The sequence below is a fragment of the Chiloscyllium plagiosum genome, unplaced genomic scaffold (assembly GCF_037043375.1).
Source record: "Chiloscyllium plagiosum isolate Xiang-an unplaced genomic scaffold, Cpla_swu_hap1 HiC_scaffold_36, whole genome shotgun sequence".
Classification (NCBI taxonomy): Eukaryota; Metazoa; Chordata; class Chondrichthyes; order Orectolobiformes; family Hemiscylliidae; genus Chiloscyllium; species Chiloscyllium plagiosum.
Window position 1 is genome coordinate 10224831 of NW_028270174.1, and position 21824 is coordinate 10246654.

A 21824-nucleotide genomic window follows, 5' to 3' on the forward strand; every position below is an offset into this window, starting at 1 on the left:
GCTCTCAAAACATTTCAGTTTATTCTCGGAAGAAATAAAAGTCATGGGATACTGGGAGAACTGTTTCAGAATCCAGATGGGATGCTTTAACTTCATCAGCCTTGATTCATCGAGAGTTGGCTCCTGCAGCTGTGCATCAAAACTTGGCTAAATATGTGTATTATTTGTAATGTTACTTTATCTATTCATATTGTGAAAAGGATGGAGGCAAGAGAAAGCAAAAATTAAGTATTTTCAAACTGGTAAATGTGTAAAAATGGGGTAGGACAGTGTAGAATTAAATAAACTGTAGGACAGAGAGATATAGGGAAAGAAGATAACAAAAAAATGGAAACAGACAACATGAAAAACTAGTTAAATGTCAAGTTTAGTTCCTGGTATTTATTTCTATATTTTAGATTTAAACATTGTTAAGAACAATTTTCTTGAGGTGTTGTTGCATGTTTCAGTACAGTATAATTACCAAATGATTCCTAGTGTTTGAGTAGCGAGTCTCGGCATTTTACTATTTATCTGTTCCCACTGCAAAGGAAAAGGGGTAATTTACCAGCCCCAGCTGCAATAGATGGGACATTTCCCTGCTTCTGCTGCAATGTGTCAAAGGGCATTTACCTGCCTCTACTATAATCTGAGGGTCAATGCTGTCAAAACTCTAAAGTGACTTTATAGGCCTGACACTATATTGTAAGACTGTAAGAAATATTACAGGAAAAGAGAAAATAAATTGTTCATTCATAGATAAAGTAGGATATTAAATACATTCGAGAGAGAGAGAGACTTTCACAGAGTGGAAGGAGATACATTGGGATAAGTGAAGAAAAAAATTGATGCTGTAATTGTTTGGTCGGGATTTTATAGGGAGCACACTAAGACCTCTGACTGGATGAATTAAAATGGGACTAAACTGGCTCCACCGTTTTATACTAATTTGCGATAAATACAGATTTGAAATTATATAAATGCAAATACTAAATTCTCACTCAAGTTTCCTTTAATAAAAGAAATAATCAGTCGTAATGAAACTGACACCCTGATTTCAACCTTCCTGGATAAAGCTACCGATTGCATAACCTTTAAATGCCATTGTCAGAGAACTGTGGGAGAGTGCAGGCTAAATATATTATGCATATAAAATGCTGCATTAAATTATTGAACTGGATCAGACAGAACGCCTGTATCATTAATAGATTGACGACTGAAATCTTTGCTGAATATCCCTCTTTCCTATTTACACTTTCACATTAACAACTGTGGCCTAAAATGTGCAAGTACGATCGCTACACTGCTGTGTAGAGTTGGCATAATTCGGTGATTACATTTGATGACAGAATGCCAACTTAGTGCAGTGCATATCTGAACATCATACTGCTGTTTATCACACAAATGCTTGCTTGACGATGCCCTGCGTGTTGTAAATGTAGATTTATTCTGATGCACAAACAACTAACACTGAATCCCACTTGTACCGCCAGTGACTGATTGAGCTATCCATAATCATCTAATAATAATTGGCCTGCAGCACTGCAGCATTTCAGAGAGAGATAACATGCTGAGGTGATTTCAATCTTGGCAACCAGCGACAACCAGAAATCGACAGTCATAAAAAAGAAAAAAAAATACAGTCCTTGGATTTCAGTGCCACTTTTTGCAACAACAGAAGTATCTAAGGCTGCCTCTGGCCAGCATTTGATATTCCAGCTGCATATTTAATCTGAGGTAATGGCTGCAATACCAAGCCAGGGACCTTTGAGTGCCAGTCTCATTTGAATTCCTATCCCTCAAAGCCGGGACATGCTGACTATAATAGCGAAACTTCCACCGTGACTAACAGATAGTTTGGCACTGGCTGACATCAATCCAAAAGGAACCAAGTGGGAGGCCAGCTGAAAATTAGCTAGGCCTCCTGTCCATTCTGGAGGTACCAGTAGCTGGCTTAAATAGATTTTGCTTTAACTCAGATACTATGGGATGCCCACCCAAAACCTCAAGGTCCCTTTTGAGAACATGGATGTTGGGTTTTAACTGTGACCCTAACACAGAAAGAGTCACTCACAATAATTAAAATGAAGGAGGTTTAAAAACATTTGCAGGAGGTGATGACATATGCTAATATCACTGTGATGATTAATCCTGAACCCCAGGATTATGCTCTGGCAACATCAGTTTGAAACTCTCAACAAAGGCATGTGGTGAAATTTGAATTCAATACAATTCAGGAATAAAAAGCTCATTTAATAATAACTGCTCAAGCATGTAAAAGTCTATCTGATTCGCTAATGTCTTTTAGGTAAGGAAATCTGCTGTCCTTAATTGGTCAGGCCTTCATGTGACTCCAGATTCATAGTATAGTAATTGTCTTTGACTACTTTCTGGGCTATGAAAGATGATCAATAAATGCAGGCCTAGCCAGTGATGCCTAGTACAAGTAAATAAAATTCTTGGGTCATAAGTGCTAGTGAAAGCCTTGAACTCAGACCAAAACTGTCCAATGAAAACTTCTCCCTTACATCCCCTATCCAAAATTGGGATTCAAGCCTTTGGTCTGACTCATTTGTCTTTAAGACAGTACCCAATAAATTGATTCAGCAGTCTTCCAAATTAATCTATTTGTTATTTTAATATATTCCAACCCTTTCTCACTAGGCATTAGTACTTGGCCTGATGAAAAGCCATTAAACCACATAGCATATGTGCTTTCTATATGTTGGTCTCACTGAAATCAAGTTGAATTTCACAGAGGAATCTATGCCATCGGGTTTAATTGCATGAGACCAGTAATGGAATTTAAAGCAGGGCTAAAATTGCTGCTATTAATATTGCCAGAGGTGTAAGCACCTAGTCTTAATTGGAAGGTATGTGGTACAGTCATTGTGGTACAGTCATAGTACAGTCAGATCTCTCCTCCAACAGAAACCAATCTAAAGACAGATTGGTGTTCTGATAAATCCTAAGCAAACAAATTTAATGCAGAAGAATTTAATGGTTCCAAACTGTGAAACAAAATGAATGCTTAAATGCACATTATAGTTAAGAAAAATAACACTTCTGAACTTCAAACATATTCACAAAAACATAATTTGCTTGGTTTCAGTGAGTGAATACTGTAAAATTATTTTCACTATATACCTTTGCTAATGAGAAAATTTTTTGGTTTTACATCCTAATGCAGGATGGCGTAAAATTATAATTTCCAATTACAGAATGAGCAACTATATGTTTATAGATTTGCTTTCCATAATTAAGAGCTGGACCAAACATTAGGCAATGAGAGGAGGCAAGCAAGATAGTGCAAGCTGGATGGAACTTCCAGGGAGCAGCAGCCTTTTGAATAATTAAGATTAATATCAGAAATTTACAATACAGAGGGAATGTATTTTCCTCCAGATAACACTGGAAGTCTGAATGCCATTTTTTCACACTCCAGGACAAACTCTGTGGCCTTGCCCATGACTCCAATCCCTTCCACAAACAATATCTCAGACTTTAATAAGAGAGTTTGTCACCTTGGTGCCCGACTTGCTTCAAGTTCACCTCTAGACTTGATGGGAGGATAATTCTCAACTTTAATCTCTGACAGCAGGTAGCCTGGTGCATCAGACCAACTACCGTCTATAAAATCCACTTACATTTCACCTTGATAATTTTAATGAATTAAATAAATGTGCTCTACAAAGGGTGGACAATCTTTTCCACTAAGTTATCCCGTAGGACAATGCTATAAATCACTCAACTGCTCTAATGTTTTCCTGGCAGGTTTCATATCCTCCATGCTCCATAAACTTCATTCTGTCAAAACTCAACTTCTTGCATTAGCCAGCTTTCCCCAACAGAAATTTCTGGCAGAATAATTTAGTAAGGCCCATTTACAGGGGCAGGGATCACAGTGCATCAATACCCTATACTTAGTTATGTTGGCACAGACAGCACTTGAACTTCTTGTTGTCTGCTCATTGAAAAGGTCAGCAAACAGCCAAGCCCCAGAAGCATTCACTGCTTCAGCAATGTGCAGCTAGCCTGCACCTCTACAAGGCAACATCCCTCTGGTAGGCAGGAGAAATAACATTGGAAATGGTTCTCAAGTTGGAGGCTGGTTTCTACTTCTATTTAGTCCAGTAAAAATAAGCATTTACAGGCAAAAGGACATTTCTCTATGATAACCCCCACTCAAAAGGATGGCTGAATGAGAGTATCCTCTCAAACTGTCAAACAGAGAATAGATTCAGTACCCAAAAGGTTAAGATTTCTACCTGTCACTGCTCTGTTGCACCCCTGTTGAAGATTAATGGCACAAGTAAGCAACAATATCTACATGACTTATTGCAGTGTTACCGGAGGCAGTTTGTGATTTATCATGAACACACAAATAGGAGCTTCTTGCCTGCTTCCACAATTCAGACTGCAGCGAAAACCGCCACTCCCTTCCATCAATCTATCATGAAGGGATGTGCAACAAGACAAGGAAGGAAGCACCAGAACCTGCAGCTGTCATAACTGCTGCCTCTACACTATTTGTAGATGTATAATCATACAGGTATGTATTCAAATAATAAGTGAACTACTGCAAGAGTGAATCCTGAATTTGGTCCCAAAATGCCTTCATTTTCATCTTTTCATTTCTCAAGGGCATTCTAGATGGGTAACAATGTTGACCTTGCTGGCAACATCCCATATTGTAAATAATACGCTCTTTAAAAATTGCTTGCGCTACGTTTGGGAGTAATTTATCAGAACAGGCCAGTAACTCCATTTCACAATGGCCCTTTTCTCATGTAGAATGCCAAAAAATGTATCTGTCTACTGACACATTATAGGATGTACATTAGAAACAGTAATTGTCAACATTTTTTAAAAGAGTGATAAATAGCTAGCAAACACAAAAAGAAAAATATTTGAATGAAATATAGATTGGTATATGTAAAAAAGTGTCAAAGCATTTTTCATTTTTTTAAAGTCAATGTTTTTATTGCACATATGCAATATTCAGTCAAAAATATTGTAGAAAGCTTCGGACAGTAGATCCTTCCTGAATTCAGGACCATGGCCAGCAACCAGGCCGAGTCTCTGCGAAATCGCAAAAAATCCAGTTTAGGTTTCAATCCCTTGCAATCAATATTCATACAAAAGGTGACATTTTGTCCATAATTTGATCTCAGAAGTTTAACTATGTGGTTTAAATTGAGGTTATCATAGTCCAGGCCTTAATGTTACATCTTCATAGAAATAACAGGATGTTCAAGTGCATTGGCTAATTCAGAAAGCAGATGAATAATAATATCATTGTTTTCCTGTCGATCTACTGTTTTCTTGCCTGTGCTGACCAAATTAAAGAAGATGACAAACACAGCTGATACATTGGAGCAACATCATCTTCACATTCCCAGCAAACCATGCACTCTCTCAACTTGGAGCTTTATCATTTCTTCTTGTGTTGCTGAATAAAACTCCTGCCACTCTGTCCCTAAAAGCATTGTGAGTCTTCTTACACCGAATGTGTTACAGCAATTCAAGAAGGCAGCTCAGCATCACCTTTTTCAGGGCAATTAGGGATGGGCAATGAATGTTGGCTCAGCCCACACTTGGTGAAAAAAATTACAAAAAAAATGGTGATGTATGATACTCTACATAGTTATAGTTGCCTTGAATTAGGATAAGGCAAATATATAAGGGAGATGTGGGGAAATGGGCATGGGAGCTACTATAATTGGAGACATCACAAATGAGAGTGTACAATGATATGGCAAAGGTTAGCTAGCAAGCTAATATCAGCATGATGGACTGAAACCAGTCATTAAAACATCTTTTTCTTTCATGCCTTCATAAGATATGGATGTCACTGTCTTTGTCGTGTATCCCAAATTACCCTTGAAGTAAGTGGCCTTCGTGGCCATTTCAGAGAGTAGTTAAATGGTAACCACATTGCTGTGGGTCTGGAGTTGCATGTAGATAACAGCACATAACGATGGTAGACTTCCTTCCATACAGCACACTTATTTTAATCATTCATGGGATATCATCATCTCTGGCTGGGTCAGCAGTTATTGACTGTCTCTAACTGCCCTTGAGAATTTGGTGGTGAGCTGCCTTCCTGAACTGCTGCAGTCCAACTCTATTACGTACATTCATGCTATTATTAGAGAAGGAGTTCCAGGATACGGAACTTAACACAGTGAATGAACAGTGATACATTCCAAGTCAGGACAGTGAATGACTTGGAGGGGCTCATGCAGATAGTGGTGGCCCCATGTATCAAAAAGTGTTCTAAAAATGTACTGACTTTGCAGTATACTCATGGAGTTGGTAATAATATGAAAGGGACAACTACACAGTGGAGTTATCATTTGCAAATTAGTACACCCATTCCAAACTATTTAATGTAGCCTAAAATCTAAAATATATATCTGTTCTGTAAAGGTTGCCACTTCAACACACCATTGTGTTGCCAAGGGAATTTCTCCATCTCAGTTTTACTGCAGTGCTCCAGTGAAGCTCAACACAACTGAAGGAAGAACACCTCATCTTCCATCTAGATACATTACAGCCTTCAGGACTCAACATTGCATTTAACAATTTCAGAGCATGAACCCTCCCTCCATGTTTGTTACCTACTCTGAAGGCATAAGATCCTGTTCTGTATGGATTGCTCCCAGCACAGCAAACCTATTTTTAACTATCCACAGTTATTTCCCATTCAGCTTTACTTCTTCATTGGCTTACTAAGAGCAATCCCTTTATCTGCTTCTTTATTTTTCTCTCTGGCACCATTTCCATTGCACTCCTTTAATCTCCTTGTCTCTCAACCCCACTCCTCTTCATTAGTATACAGACCCCCACCTTCACCTGGCTGCTTTCTGTTCTGACAATGGGTTATTGGATTCAAAATGTTAACTCTGCCTTTCTCTACAGTGATGCAGCCAGACCTGCTGAGTTTCTCCAGCATTTTCCTTAAGGGTAATTACTTCCTTCTTGATTTATTGTTTTATCCTTTTTGTACACTTATGTAAGTAACTAATCTAATCTACACTTATGGTTGCATTCATTCAACAGTTAAAACAGCAAACAAGATCTGGCATAACAACAAAGCTTTTACTGCATGCAAGAAAAATAAACTTGCATTTATAAAGAGCCTTTTATGAACATAGGAAGCCATGAAAACATTTGCAGCCAACAGAGTACTTTTGAACTTCTCTAATGCTGAAAATTCACAGCAGTCAGTAAATCTATACATGGCAAGCTACTTGTGATAATGACTACATAATTTGTTTTATTTATACATTTATATATATGCATGACTATGGAAGATCCATGCGCCACATGCAGGTCACATGGGGAATGTGAGGTAGAATGGGGGAATGTGCAACATCATGAGGGAATGTCAGAGGCATCGGGTGGCACGTGTAACGTGAGGGGGCATTGGATAGCCAGATGGAATGTGAGGTGTCATGCACAAATTTGAGAGAGCATGATTCATATCAATGTGAGGTAGCATATGTGTGAATGCCATGTGCAATTTAGGGAGTTTTCAAATGACACTGAGGACTTGGCTTTGGTGTTGGAAAACTGAAATTCAAGGCAGTCTCTTCCATATCCAAGCTACAACGAAGCTCCATTCTGTTTGCAAACTGCACTATATACAAGTCCTGTGTGAAAACAGAAAACTGTTTTGAAATCACACATTCATGAATTCTGCCTGGAGGTCAGTGCTGGGTGATGTCCCACAGGGATCTGTTCTTGCGCTTCTGTTCTTTGTAGTTTTTATAAATGACTTGGATGATGAGGTTGAGGGGTGGGTTAGTAAATTTGCAGATGACACAAAGGTTGGAGGTGCCGTTGATAGTATTGAGGGCTATTGCAGGCTGCAGTGTGACATAGACAGGATGCAGAGCTGGGCTGAGAAATGGCAGATGGAGTTCAACATGGATAAATGCATTTTGGAAGGTCGAACTTGAATGTTGAATACAGGATTAAAGATAGGATTCTTGGTAGTGTGGAGGAACAGATGGATCTTGGGTTTTCAAGTGCACAGATCCCTCAAAGTTGCCACCAAGTGGATAGGGTTGTTAAGAAAGCAACATGTGTTTTGGCTTTCATTAATGGGGGGATCGAGTTTAAGTGCCACGAGGTTTTGCTGCAGCTCTGCAAGACCCTGGTGAGACCACACATGGAATATTGCATCCAGTTCTGATTGCCCTATTATTGGAAAGATACAGAGGCTTTGGAGAAGGTGCAAAGAAGGTTTACCAGGAAGCTGCCTGGACTGGAGGACTTGTCTTACAAACGGAGGTTGACTAAGCCCGGACCTTTCTCTCTGGAGAGAAGGAGGAAGAGAGATGACCTGATCGAGGTATACAATGTAATGAGAGGCATGGATAGAGTCAATAGCCAAAGACTTTTCCCCAGGGCAGGAATGACTGGCATGAGGGGTCATCATTTTAAGATATTAGGAGGTAGGTATAGAGGAGATGTCAGAGGATTGTGAATGCATGGAATGCATTGCCAGCAGTGGTGGTGGAAGCAGAATCATTCGGGCCGCTAGACATGCACATAGACAGCAGTGAATTGAGGGGTGCGCAGGTTAGGTTATTTTATTTTAGATGAGGAATAATCCTCGGCACAACATCGTGGGCCGAAGGGCCTGTTCTGTGCTGTACTTTTCCATGTTCCATGTTCTAATTGGGCATTTTTCAAGTTGAGCAGATGTGCAGGTCAGATCTTTCAGAGCCCAAACAACTATTTAGCTGCTGGGCTCCAGTAGAAATTATATCCCAATAGTCTGCGAAGTTTCCCCATTAACTAAGAGCCAGTTTTATTCAAATAATTTTGTGAAAAACCTCAGCGTCGTTATTACACAAGTTACGCTTCCTGAGTATGAGGCTTAAGAGTGAGGTCTTTTCCTGGGGAAAAAACTGAAGGAAGGACAAGTCTTTTACCCAGAAAGTAGGTTTGGATTTACTGATCTTCCAGCCTCAGATTTATAAGGAGCTTTTAATGTAAAAGTAGCTGTAAGCTGTGAGCAATATTGTACACTCTATCTTTGGATATTCTAGATATCAACACCTATCTCCTAATTTGTAGATTTGGGTCCAATCTGTTAAAATAAGTTGGCATAGTCTGGTTTCTGCAAAATTAATTTTGCTAATCTTGACCTAGGAAATAACAAATCTGGAAAATTCTGAAATAGCTGAGAGTAATTCAATGAAATGCTTTCACCTCAAGTTTATCAAGTCCTTTGGGAAAACTGCAGCTGTAAGCAATATGGACAAAATATTGCAATTGGTTTCAATAACAAGCCTATGTAATAACACTGTGGCAGGAAGTGTGTCAAAGTAGCACAGTTCGCACTTAAAAAGTAGTAACTAGGTTTGGATAAGGGCTCTTGTGGTGCAGTGGTAGTATCCCTAATTCTGAGCTAGGCAGCTTGGGTTCATGTTCCACCTGCTCCAGACTTCTCTGAACTGGATGATTTGAAAATAGGTTAAAAAAATCTAGGTTATGATATACCCTTCTGAACAAAATAAGTGTACATTGAATATACCAAGATATTATTGATTTACATGAGAAATTACATTGATTGTGATAGCAAATAATAAACTAAACCAAACCCCTCTAATGCATTGAACGGGGTCATAAAACAGGAAGTACAATTAGAGGTCAAAAATTCTTTTGTTGACCATTCAAAAATTGTTCCAAATTTGGAAAGCAATAGGTACAACTTGCATCCAGCACAAACTGTAATGATATTTTCCTTGTTTGTGAATGAGATGGAAGAATAATTGTCATTGAAAATGCAATAAATACATATTTGTTCAGCTGTCATGTCAGTCATTTTGTGATCGAGAAATGCATACACCACAATTTTATACCTGTTACCCTTCTTCCTCCACTTGAGGACAAAATGCTTGAAGTGGATAATGATTAGTGTGATCTCCTGTTCTATTAGAGTCTAGAGGTGGACACACCACTGGCTGTTAGAGCCTGCCAGTTAATTAGTGCTCATGTTGGTTGTGGTTAAGTCAGTAACCAATCTACATAAGAGTCAAGAATTGCAGCTTGGAAGTCCAACCCAAGACTTCAACACAAAAATCCAAGCTGAAACTCCAGTTTAGTGTGGAGGGAGTGTTTCATTGATGGAGGTTTTGCTTCTGGCCATTCAGTTGGATGAAAAATACCCCATGCCACTATTTTGAAGAGTAGCCTGGGAAATATCTTGATATCTTGGCTGATGTTTATGCTCAATCAACATCATAAAAACAAATAATTTGGTTATTTTCACATTGCTATTTGTGGGAACTTGCTGTGAGCAAATTGGCAGCCACATTTCCAATATTATACCAGTGACTACACTTCAGAAGTGTTCTTTTTTTTGTTTTTACAGCACTTTCAGGATACCTTGAAGTTGTGAAAGCCACTGTATGAATGAAAGTCTTTATTTTTAACTGGCTTTACATCTATTACTGAGGAATATTGTTGATTTAATTCATGCTTCTAGTTTGCTCCAGACAATGTGTCCAAGTCCTATGTCTTTATGCATAATGTATCACTGTATCCATTACCGACATAAGTATTATATTTTTTGTTTTTACGCTGTCTGCAAAACCTACTTAAGATTTGGAACTCCTGAAAATCTATACCTTCTTTTATCTGCTCATTGATCCATGAGACGCTGGTATCAATGGTAAGGACAACTTTTATTGTACATTGCAACTTATCCTTTAGAAGGTGATAGTGAGCTACCATCTGGAATTACTGTAGTTCATATGATCAACTTATACCCACAGTTCTTTTGGCAGGGACATTCCAGGGTTCTGACCCAGCAAAGTTCAAGAAAGAATGATATATTTTCAAATCAGAATGGTGTGACTTAGCAGGGAATTTGGAGGTAATGGTGTTCCTTGTCCTTCAGAGTGTCAGAAGTCTTAGATTTGGGTGGTGTAAGATGCTGAGTTATTTGAGTACACCTTCTCAGTGGTACTTATTGTAGTCAAGTTGTAGCAGTAGTGAAGGAACGTAAATGTTTAAGTTTATGGATGGCACACTGGTCAAGTGGGCTGTTTTGTCTGGATAATGTTGAGCTTCTTAAATTTCATTAGACCTACAGTCATCCAGTCAAGCAGAGAGTACCCTCATTTCTTGAGTCTCTTAGGTGGTGGAAAACGTCATGGGGAGTCAGAATATAGTCCACTTGCCATAGAACACACTACATCAGAGGTGCTGGTGTAGCCATGGTGTGTATGTGACCGGTCTAGTTAGGATTCTGGATGTACGTGCCTTATGCTAAGTTGCTTTACTCTCAACCCAGACTTTGCATCAGTCAGGTAGAGCTTAAGGCATTAACATTAAATCTCTCAAGACCATTACCTTATACAACAAGAATGGGAGAGGTTTTAAAAAAGGTAGTATAGGGTAAGGAAATGGAAGAACTTGAAATGAAATTTGGAATCAATTTTTCAAATTCTCAATGTGGTTAGCGAGCATAGGAATGGCATGTGAACAGAACTTAGTAGATGGATTCAAGATGGCACTGACACATGGCAACTGTTTGCGAGCTTTCTACAGCAGATCTTATTTTTCCACGTCTTACAATCATTCTGTCCTTTTAATCCTCAATTCTAAGTCTGTTACCTCTCAAATTTCAAATTTAAATGTTAACTTTGCTTTTTGTGAACCTTCTCTGCAGCCATAACATTGTATTCCTTGCTCTTGTTCTATTGCCCTGTGCACCTTTGTATGACCTGCCTGTAACGCGCAAAAAACATAACTTTTCACTGTACCTAGGTACATATGACAATAATAAATCAAATCAAATAGTGAGAGCTAGGATTCGATGCTGTGTTGAATGAACATTTGAAAGTCGGAAGTGGGAAATTGAACAGAATAGCATCAAAACAGCAGAGTAGGAAGAAAAAAGATAAATTTGATAAGAATGAATACAACATGGAGATCCTGGGGGTTTTAAAAGGGTGCTATACAAATGAAGTTACTAACAGGTATTCTTCAATACTCAAGAAATAATGGGCTAACAAGTGTATGTTTGGTTCTATCAGTGGACATTTTTGCAAAGGAGAAGCCCCTTTGTTCAGTTTATATCTCATCCATTTACTGACGACTGTTAAACTACTGACATGAGCTAAAAAGTCAATAATATCAGTAGTAGAAAAGGCTTAAAAAGAACTCACCTATATTGAGCACTGATTTAAAGATGCTTATTTTCCAATTGATTTCCAAACATTAAAAAACACTCAATCCTTTGCATCACAGAAATTTTCCAAGGTGCCACAGGGGGCATTGTTAACCATTTCGCACATTCTAGCTTTAACTCAATTGAACACACTGGCATTCATGTGACTCCAACTCCTGACAATTTATTATAATATACATGTAACTAATACTTATCTGAAAGCAAATACTACTTTTGCATATTTATACAGAGAGTGTGGAGATTTGTTGCAAAAATAATGTATCACCTTCGATGATTCACTTTTGACAAGAGGATATTGTGTGATTATATATGCAAGCAATTCTTTAAGTGATATTGTCAAAGCCAAGCTATATTATGTCAGCCATTACTTGCCTCTGTTAATGCAAATAATACAGAATAATTGTAGCTATGGAGTGAATCATAGGGTTTTAATTCAACCAGGTAGTTCTAGCTTCTGAAAGCTCAACACAGCCCTAGGCTTGAATACCAACGTTGTAATTCTCTTTATTGTGTCACTTATTTTATATAATACTCAACAACCCTTACTCCATTGGGCTGCTTTCATGAACTTTTGGGGAAACTATTGCTTCATCAGTAGAAAGAAAGATTCTTTCAGAGATCCTACTGTATCATGTTTTGCGGTCATGCTAAGTTAAGAGCAAAACTAAGTAGGAATGCAGGGAAAGACATGCATTCACACACATACCCTTTACAACTATAGGATGAGCCAAAGTAATTTTTGACATCTAATTGCTGTTATAATGCAAGAAACAGGGCAAAATCTAGCTTTGTATTTCTGATTTAAGAATAATTATCATTCAGGACATCAGGGATAATTCCCTCGCTCTTTTTTCTTATCAGTATCATGGAATCTTCACCTTAGAAAGCAAGCAACATTATGATTTAATGTCACTTCTGAAGTATGGCACTTCTGGCCTTGCAACAAGGCCCCAGTTCTGCACTGCAATATGTGACAATAGTGATAACAGTATTGACTATCAATTTTCAAGTTGTCTCATGTGATTTTAATACCTGGAACATTCTTGGCCTGAAATTGTGTTAGAAAGGATAAGTATTGACTAAAAATGTCCTTTGCAATCAGCGGACCAAACAGGTTGACCCAACTTTGTGAAACTAATGTGGAAGAAACAACATTGTCTGAAAAGAAATTAACATATTTGTCAAAAGCCACTGAAAGTAATCCACTCAGTCAGGCATGAAGAAGGCTCCTTGTATTTTGATTTTTAAAAATTCACTTGTAGGGCATGGGGAACGATGGCACAGCCAGCATTTATTGCCTGCCCCTAATTGCTCTTAAAGTGGTCGTAAGCTGCCTTCTAAAACTGCTGGAGTCTATGCGCTATACGCTCACAATATCATTGATGAGGGAATTCCAAGATGTTGACCTAGTGATACTGAAGGAATGGTGATACGTTTCCAAGTCAACATGGTGTCACGTGCTTTACAGGTTGGAGATGAAAGATAACACCAACAATTACGAAGTGTGTAAACAATAAACTCAGATGTTTAAACAAACAAAACAGCTAGTATTTCAGGAAACTGCTTTTGACAGAGAATGGGATACATTCGTAACTGCAGAACTGGCGAAAGCTTGCTCTCTCTTTCACATACACACATGCACGCACACGTTCCCTTGAAGGACAAAACACCTGGTAACACAAATACAGAGAAAGTAAAATTATTGGCAATATTCACAGCTACTGAGGATATATGTTATAAATTAAACAACTGTCACCTCAGATTAAACCCGCACACATCAAGAACACCCAAAGCACTTTAAACTGTATGTTCCGACCACTTTCCTTTTGTACTGACACCATCCTTTTTAATTCTGTACCTGCATGTAAATATTAAAATTGCTTTCTCTTTCATTCAAAAAAGACCTTTTATTTGGCTCCTTTATGATGCAGTAGATACTGGGAGCTGTATTCTTATTAGAGATTTATAGGCTCATAAGTTAAAAAATCCGAAACATTAGTTGTGGTCAACGACAGAGGTCAAAAAGAGGGACGCTTATTTACTACTACTCACTTGGTTGTATCATGTTTCAGCCAGGAATTGTGTGCTCACAACTCTGTTTGAACCCTCAAACTCCAAATTCATTTGAGAGAATGACATCAAATAAGCCATGGTTATTAGTTGTGAAATATACATTCCACAGATATAGAGGGTTAGTTAAGTCCATAACAGCAAGATTTGATGGGTAAACTGCTAAATTACCTTTTCCAATGTTTTGGTCAAATTTATAAATATATTACTTGATGCAGAAAATATTAACTTCATACTGTTAGCCATCTACAAATAAGGAATGAACAATCTTTGTAGACAAGCCTGATTGAATTCTTTGGTTCTGGATTAGTGGTTCTGGAAGCGCACAGCAGTTCAGGCAGCATCCAAGGAGCTTCGAAATCGACATTTCGGGCAAAAGCTCTTCATCAGGAATGATTCCTGATGAAGGGCTTTTGCCTGAAACGTTGATTTCGAAGCTCCTTGGATGCTGCCTGAACTGCTGTGCTCTTCCAGCACCACTAATCCAGAATCTGGTTTCCAGCATCTGCAGTCATTGTTTTTACCTGACTGAATTCTTTGAAGATTTAACACAAACGATTGATAAAAGTAGTATAGTAACTATTGTACAGATAGACTTTCAAAGAGCATTTAACAAATTTCCTCATAACAAACTTATTTGGAAAATAGAAGCACATGACACTGAAAGGCTGAGGGACAGGATGCAGAAAGTAATGGATGTTTATCCGACTGGAGAGAAGTTTGCAGTAAGGTCCCTCAGGCATTAGGACTGCTAATTTCTATTCATAAATGATTTGCCATTGTTTTCAGGACTACCATTTTCAAGTCTAGGATGAAATAAAATTTGACACAGCTTTGTGTTTAGTGTGCAGGAGCAACAAATTTCAGAAGGACTTAGGCAGTCTGGTGAAATGGCAGATAGAATTTAATGGGGTTAAATTTGAAGTGGATTTATCAAAATGACTTCAAGGACAAAAGAGTTCAGCAATGTGGAGAGATTGAAGAAGTTTGGATTACTCTCCTTAAAGCAGGGCAAGGTAACAGGTGACCGAATAGAGATATTCAAAATGAAGAAAGGTTTTGATCAGACAAGAAGGTAAAAATAACTTTCACTGCCAAATGGGTCAGCTATCAAAGTTCTTAGATTTAATTAATTGATAAAACGTCAAGGCAAAATGAGGAGAACATTCTTCATGCTTAGGGTTAAGATATGAAATACCCTACCTGAAGAGGTGTTGAAATCATGATCTATATGAACACTTTACTTTAAGAAGAGTAAGAATAAGGGAAATGAAAGGTTTTAGGGACAAAACTTAGGTGAGGAACTAAATTGGATACCAATGTCAGACAGCTATTATTTAGATTTGAGTGCTCATATGGCCTAATTCTGTGTTGTGAGATTCAATTCTATGATTAAACTGCAAACAAAATCAGAGCAAAGACCAGGCATGATTTCTGTCTGCAAGTGATGCAAACATACGCGTGAGAGCACAGCAGAATGGAATTTCATGTACAATCCCTGTAGAACAGTCAAGAACCATACTGCTGGCCAGTAAACAAGACTGCAATACTCAGAGAGCCATGTTGTCACTCAAAGAGACATATCGGTGCTGTAAATTAGTCTCAAATGTCCCTTAGCTGAACTACTGATGTTGGCATGATTGGAGGCAGAAATGCAAAAACAGATTTAGAAAAAGCTTGGCTGTATTAGGATTGATGCTTCTGGCACAAGGTCTGACGGGATCCCCAAAATACCTCTGAATGGAAATTAAATAATTAGCATTGAACCAGTGTTCCACAGACCACATATCCAATAAAACATCAATGCCCTAAAGAGGTTTTTTCATCATTAGGTTTATAGACTAACAGGGATACAAAGTCTGACATGGTGATGTTAAACATCAGCAAAGTACGGATTAGAAAGGAAGATGCCATGTAATTCACGCACTGTAAATGATAAATAGCAAATGTTTCAACGAAAGACCACATACCGACTGCAGTAAAAATGTAATGATTGTTGGTGTGTGGTGTTTTGTAATCTGCCATTTCTTATCATGGTGAATCCCTGCAGCTGTTGTGCATTTAAAAATGTCTTCAATTAAAAGTTTCTGTCTGTAAAGGGTACCACTGCGACTCTCAAAACAGATGCTCCACTTTCCACTATGAATACCATTAAGCATTGCTTGTTACGCTTTTCTGAGTTTCCTTGGGGCATTTTAGAGGAATTAAAGCAGGATTTAATTAGACTGTTTAATCAATAGTAGGTTACATCTGTGAGAAGCATCAAATGGAGTTTGCACTGAAGGCAACAGGCCATCACAAAGAAAACTCAAAGCAATAATACGGTCAATAAGACTATCCTTTAGTTGCCAAAATTAGTGTCAAGCCTCAAAGAAGAATTAATTTTCACAAAGGAAAAATCAGCTTGTAATGAAGTGTCCAGACTGAAGATCATCAACTTCAATGATATATTAGATCATTTGCCTGCTGGAAATTTTAATATTTTGAGCAGTGAAGACAACTGAAGATTCAGCTAAGATTAGGTAATGGACTCAATTGTCGCTTAATGCCCCAATATTGTCAAAATTACCAAATGGATAGCGTAGTGAAAATGTCATCCTTAAAGAGCCATGCCATAAATGATGTGTTGAAGTCCTTTGGGAAGTAACGCCATTCCAGATAGAATGACAGTACTCTTGGCAGGCATGCTATTTCTATTTTCCATATGCTTTATAGCTTCATCCGTATTTGCGTGCAGAAACCATGACAACATATTCATGCACTGAGTTTTGAGACTTCCTTCATTACAAACCTTGCATTCCTTTTAAACCTGAGATGAACAAAGGGTTCAACAACCTTTATCTCCTTGCACTGAACAGTCTTATTTGCTTTCTGCTCACATATTTTACTAAAATAAAATAAAAGAAAGAGCTTGTATTCAGACAGCAGCTCGCATGTGCTCGGGGCATTGCAAAACGTTTTATGGACAGTGACTATTTTTGTAGTGTGGTCACTGTTCAGATGCAGGAAAAGCTGTATATAAACAGCAACATTATAGAAAAGGATTTATCAAACCATAACGGAAAGAGTCTGCTACGTATAGGAATGGTGTTATTATTACAATATTAAAAGAAAAAATTGCATTTCCATAGTGCCTTTTATGACTTTCACTCTGGCACTCACAAGTGCTTTAATTCCAATGAAGGACTTTTGATGTGTAGTTAATCTTGCAACTAAGGGACCAAAGCAGCCAATTTGCTTATAGCAAACTCTCACAAAGAGCAATGATACACAACAGCTTTTGAGATGTTGATTTTTTTTATTCATTAACACGACATGAGCATCACTAACTATCCAGCATTTATTTCCCATCCCAAGTTGCCTGTGAGAACGTGGTGATGAGCTACCCCCTTGAACCACAGCCATCCACATTAAGGGATAATCATTGGCAAGACACTGAGGATAATTTCCCTGCTCTTCTTCAAATTATTATCAACATTTAACTGCTATATCAAATTACTAAAGCACCAAAAACAGAGTTTTTTTAAAAACAATTTCCCCCACGCTTGCCAGGTTAATTTTTTTTCCCTGCAAATCCCTTTATTATGCAGGCATCAAGTCAACTAAAAAAAACTAAACTGTAACACAGCAAGTATATTTTTCTAAATTATTATACAGTCCTCGAAGTGACCAATGAGTTTATCTACACACTTATTGCATGTTTCTATTACCTCCCATTTCTATATTTTTGTTTGTGCAAACTGCCCATGTGAGGCAAATAGAATGTAGGCTTCTCAGTAGAGTTATGCTAATGATGCAGCAATGAACAGTACTAGCATCAGACTGTAGACAAGGTTTCCATTCAATGGGCCTTACTGATACAGAACTTCATCAATAGAACTTTTCACAGGGACAAATCAAGTCTACTTGCTGTCAGATCATTTCTGACCATAAGTTCTGAATCACAAAACACAGGACCAAGTACTGAGAAATGCATTGTAAGGATATAATAATGATCTTATTTCCTAAGTAAAGATGACAAAACAGAACACATAAGATGGGAAGAGACCACATTCAATTCAGTAAGCAATGGGCAGCTGCGGCCGCTCAGGAGACAGCTACAGCTGACCCCTAGTACTCAGTGGTAGTCGCAGTAATTGGTCCATAGAAGGTGATCATGGTACTTTACACAGAAATATGGAAAATAAGGAAAAAGCCAGTGGGAAAAGCAGGGAAAGGGTAAATGGCACTGATTGCATCTATCAAAATGGCAAAGATCTAGGCCAGGGAGATAGTGATAGATACAACAACCACAGTCTCGAATGCACAATCGGCAGTATAAGGACAGGGTGTGGGTAAACAGGAAGAATGTCGGGTGTATGTCCTGCCGGAAACAGAGACATTTTGTTAATGTAAAGTTGTAAATTGATCATATTATGTATTCCAAAGCATTTAAGACATGAAAACCTGTGAGTTTTTGCCAAAGTTCAATCTTCAAATGTTTTAAGATGAACTCTCCTTGTTAATGAATAAATTTTCTTACACTGTATCCAAGTCTTCTGGTGGTTTAGCAAATTGAATGACAACAAGAATATTTTTGTTTTTATTCCTCCTGGCAAAGTGGATATTTACACATTTTCTAATAAAAAAATTCCTTTAAGCATCACCTCAATTTTCACCATTTATATTCACTCCCCCTGTCATAATTCCTAAATCCTCAGCTTCACCTTTAAACCTCTCCAGACATCACCCAGCTCTACCTCTGCAATATCAGAGTCCTACACAACATTCTGAAACACTTGCTCTCCAATTCCAGCCTTAATTTTCTACTCTGACAGGCATAGACCCTGATTACCTCTTCATGAGAGGCAGGGCCTCTAGACTAATGAGCCCAACCTGTAGAGATTTATTTCTGAAAACTTTTTGCTCTTCCTTTTCTTTTGTTTTTTTCTCAACCCCACCTCAAAGCCAAACTCCAACTTGTTAAATTTGCTTTCTGAAATTACATGTAATTTCTGGACATATACCCAATGAAGATCTTCAAGGTGGTTTTGACATTGAAGGCATATATAATTCTTCTAAAATTTAGATATTTAAGACCAACTTGCTATTACATTGTGCCTTTCATATCTAAATCTGCTTCACAGTGTCATTATCAGATCAAAATTGACACTGATTTACTTAGGAGATAATAGAACAGGGGAACAAAGGTTTGGTCAAAGAAAGAGTTTTGAAATAAGAACATAAAGCAGAAGAGAATGATAGAGAGCTACAGACTTTTAAGGAGGGAATTCTAGAACTTAAGGCCACCCCTGGAAGGGGTGAAGGAAATTAGAGGGTGAGAGTTCGAATAGCATTTGGAGGATTTCATGATTGGAGGAGATTACAAAGATGGGGGGAGGTGAGGTCATGGTGGAATTTGAGTATAAGGATAGATTTCAGCTCAACTGTCCTCAGTGAAGTCGTTTCAAAGGAATGTTATCGAGATGTTTTAAACGGTGCCGTTTAAATCTATCAAAGGATATGATTTCACAATAAATCAAGGAATTGAAAACCAAATTAAAAACAGATATTACATTTTCACTCAATGTATGATCAATATTTCGAACATCTGCCAGGAACAGTGACAGAGACAAAGCATCAGAGGTACTTAAAATGTAATTTACTGTTATAATGAGAGAGTGAGAGGACTAGAGGGATGAGTTTCATCGGGCTGAACAGTTTTCTGTCATCCATCATTTTATCTTCGGTTCTTAAATGCTCTAAAATTATGTTTATCAAAGTGACATCTGAAGTCATTGCAGAAAAACAAATCTATCTGGAAACCACCATATTTTATCTCTTATCTGACTTGTACCTGCCACGTAAGGGCAAACACTATTAATTCTTTTATCTTGCACAAACATCAGAATAATTTTCAGGATTCAAATCTTGTTTTGAGAAAAGGGGTCAGCTTAATTTTTCGACAAATCAAAAACACTACCAACTTACATCCCAATTTGCTCTCAGTGGGAGAAGCCCCCTCAGGAGTGATACAAAGAAGCATAATTTCTTACATGATGGGAGGTGGGAATACAGAATTTGCTGCCCAGAAATGCTGTTGACCTTAGAGTGGATAGTGGGGGTGGAAGGGCGGAGGACTGTGGTGGTGGTCAGGATTATGAATAATAGATTTTCTTAGCAATGGTGCTAAGGGGACGGGGTAGAAGCATTCATTTGGAATTAAGGTCAGTTGCAACCTAATAGAATGGTGGATCAGGCTTGAGACTGCAGAAGTAAGGTTTAATTAACACGTCAATGAGCTTCTGATGTAGGCTGTGCATTCACTGTGAGCTCAGTAGTCGCATGCTGGTACTTTGCCAGGAAGCTGGAATCTGTACAGCTCAATGGATGCTGCTCTGTAATTTTTCATAAGAACATAATAAATAGGAGCCCCTCTGGCATGCTCTGTCATTTGATGCAATCATGTCTGATTTCACCTCAGCCTCAATTCCACTTTCCTGCCTATTCTTCAATCCATTACTAATCACAAGTCCTTCTTAAATTTATTCAATGTCTCAGCATCCACCACATTGCAGGGTAGTGAATTCCATACATTCACAACCCTTTGAAGGAAGTAATTTCTCCTCAGCTGTTTTAAATCTGCTACTCCTTACCCTAAAACTCTGACCTCTCATTTTAAATTACCTCAGATGAGGATACATCCTTTCTATGTGTACTTTGAAGATCCCCTTTAGTACCTTATATACCTCCATTGGATCTCCTCTCATGCTTCTAAACTCCAGAAAGTTTCCACCTAAACTACTCAATCTCTCATCAAAGCACAAACTCTTCCTCAATGGAATCAATCGAGAGAATCTGAAATGCCTCCAATATAATTACATTCCTCCTCAGGCAAGCAGAAAAACATTGTGCACAGTATTCCAGGTGCAGTCTCACTAATGCTGTGCAGTTGCAGCAACTTATATACTCTATTGCTTTAGTGACAAATGCCAACATTATATTTGCCTTCCTTACTACCTGTCATACTCACATTCTAGTTTTACCATTATCTATTGCCTGCTAATAAACACACTTCAAAATATCCTACAAATCTGACCAGAACTGATGTGAAGTTCAAAATATAACTCACAACCAGAGCAGAGAACATTTTCTGTAATATTGAAGGTTTGAGAAGGATAACATCTCTTCTCAATCAGAAGATAGAGATTAATAAATCCACTTAAGTGGAAACAAATGGACCTGGGCTCCTTTGCAGATGTCTCCATAGTAACATGCAGCACAGGAGGAAGCTCTTTGGTTCAACAATTTCACACTGTCTGTTTAATACAGTTGACCACTCTTCTGCTCATTGGCCACAGAATGTAATTTTCTCCTTTCAAATATATTTCTAATTTCCTTCTAAAAGTTACTGCTGTATCTGTCCTTTCAGGCAGCAGATCCCAGAAGATAACAAATCACTAAATAAAATAAATTCTCCTATTTTGGATAATCTTTTGCAGTTATCCTAAATCTTTGTCCTCTGGTTACTGAGCATACTGGGAATGGACAAAGTTTCCCCTGATCTACTTTATCAAGA

At 38.1% G+C, this 21824-nt stretch overlaps 1 protein-coding gene across 10 annotated transcripts in view; it reads right to left on the reverse strand.

Annotated features, from left to right (window-relative positions):
• Positions 1 to 21824, reverse strand: part of ccser1 (coiled-coil serine-rich protein 1) — a 1301473-nt gene that overhangs the window by 271549 nt on the left and 1008100 nt on the right. The window contains exon 10 of one of the 10 annotated variants that reach the window (XM_087979951.1): positions 4744 to 5061. The exons of the other annotated variants lie outside the window; for them this stretch is intronic. Within the exon in view, the coding sequence (XP_087836077.1) occupies positions 4981 to 5061 (81 nt within the window). The 3' untranslated portion in view covers positions 4744 to 4980. Of the gene's footprint in view, positions 1 to 4743; positions 5062 to 21824 lie in introns of those variants that run through there. 10 annotated transcript variants of the gene reach the window in all.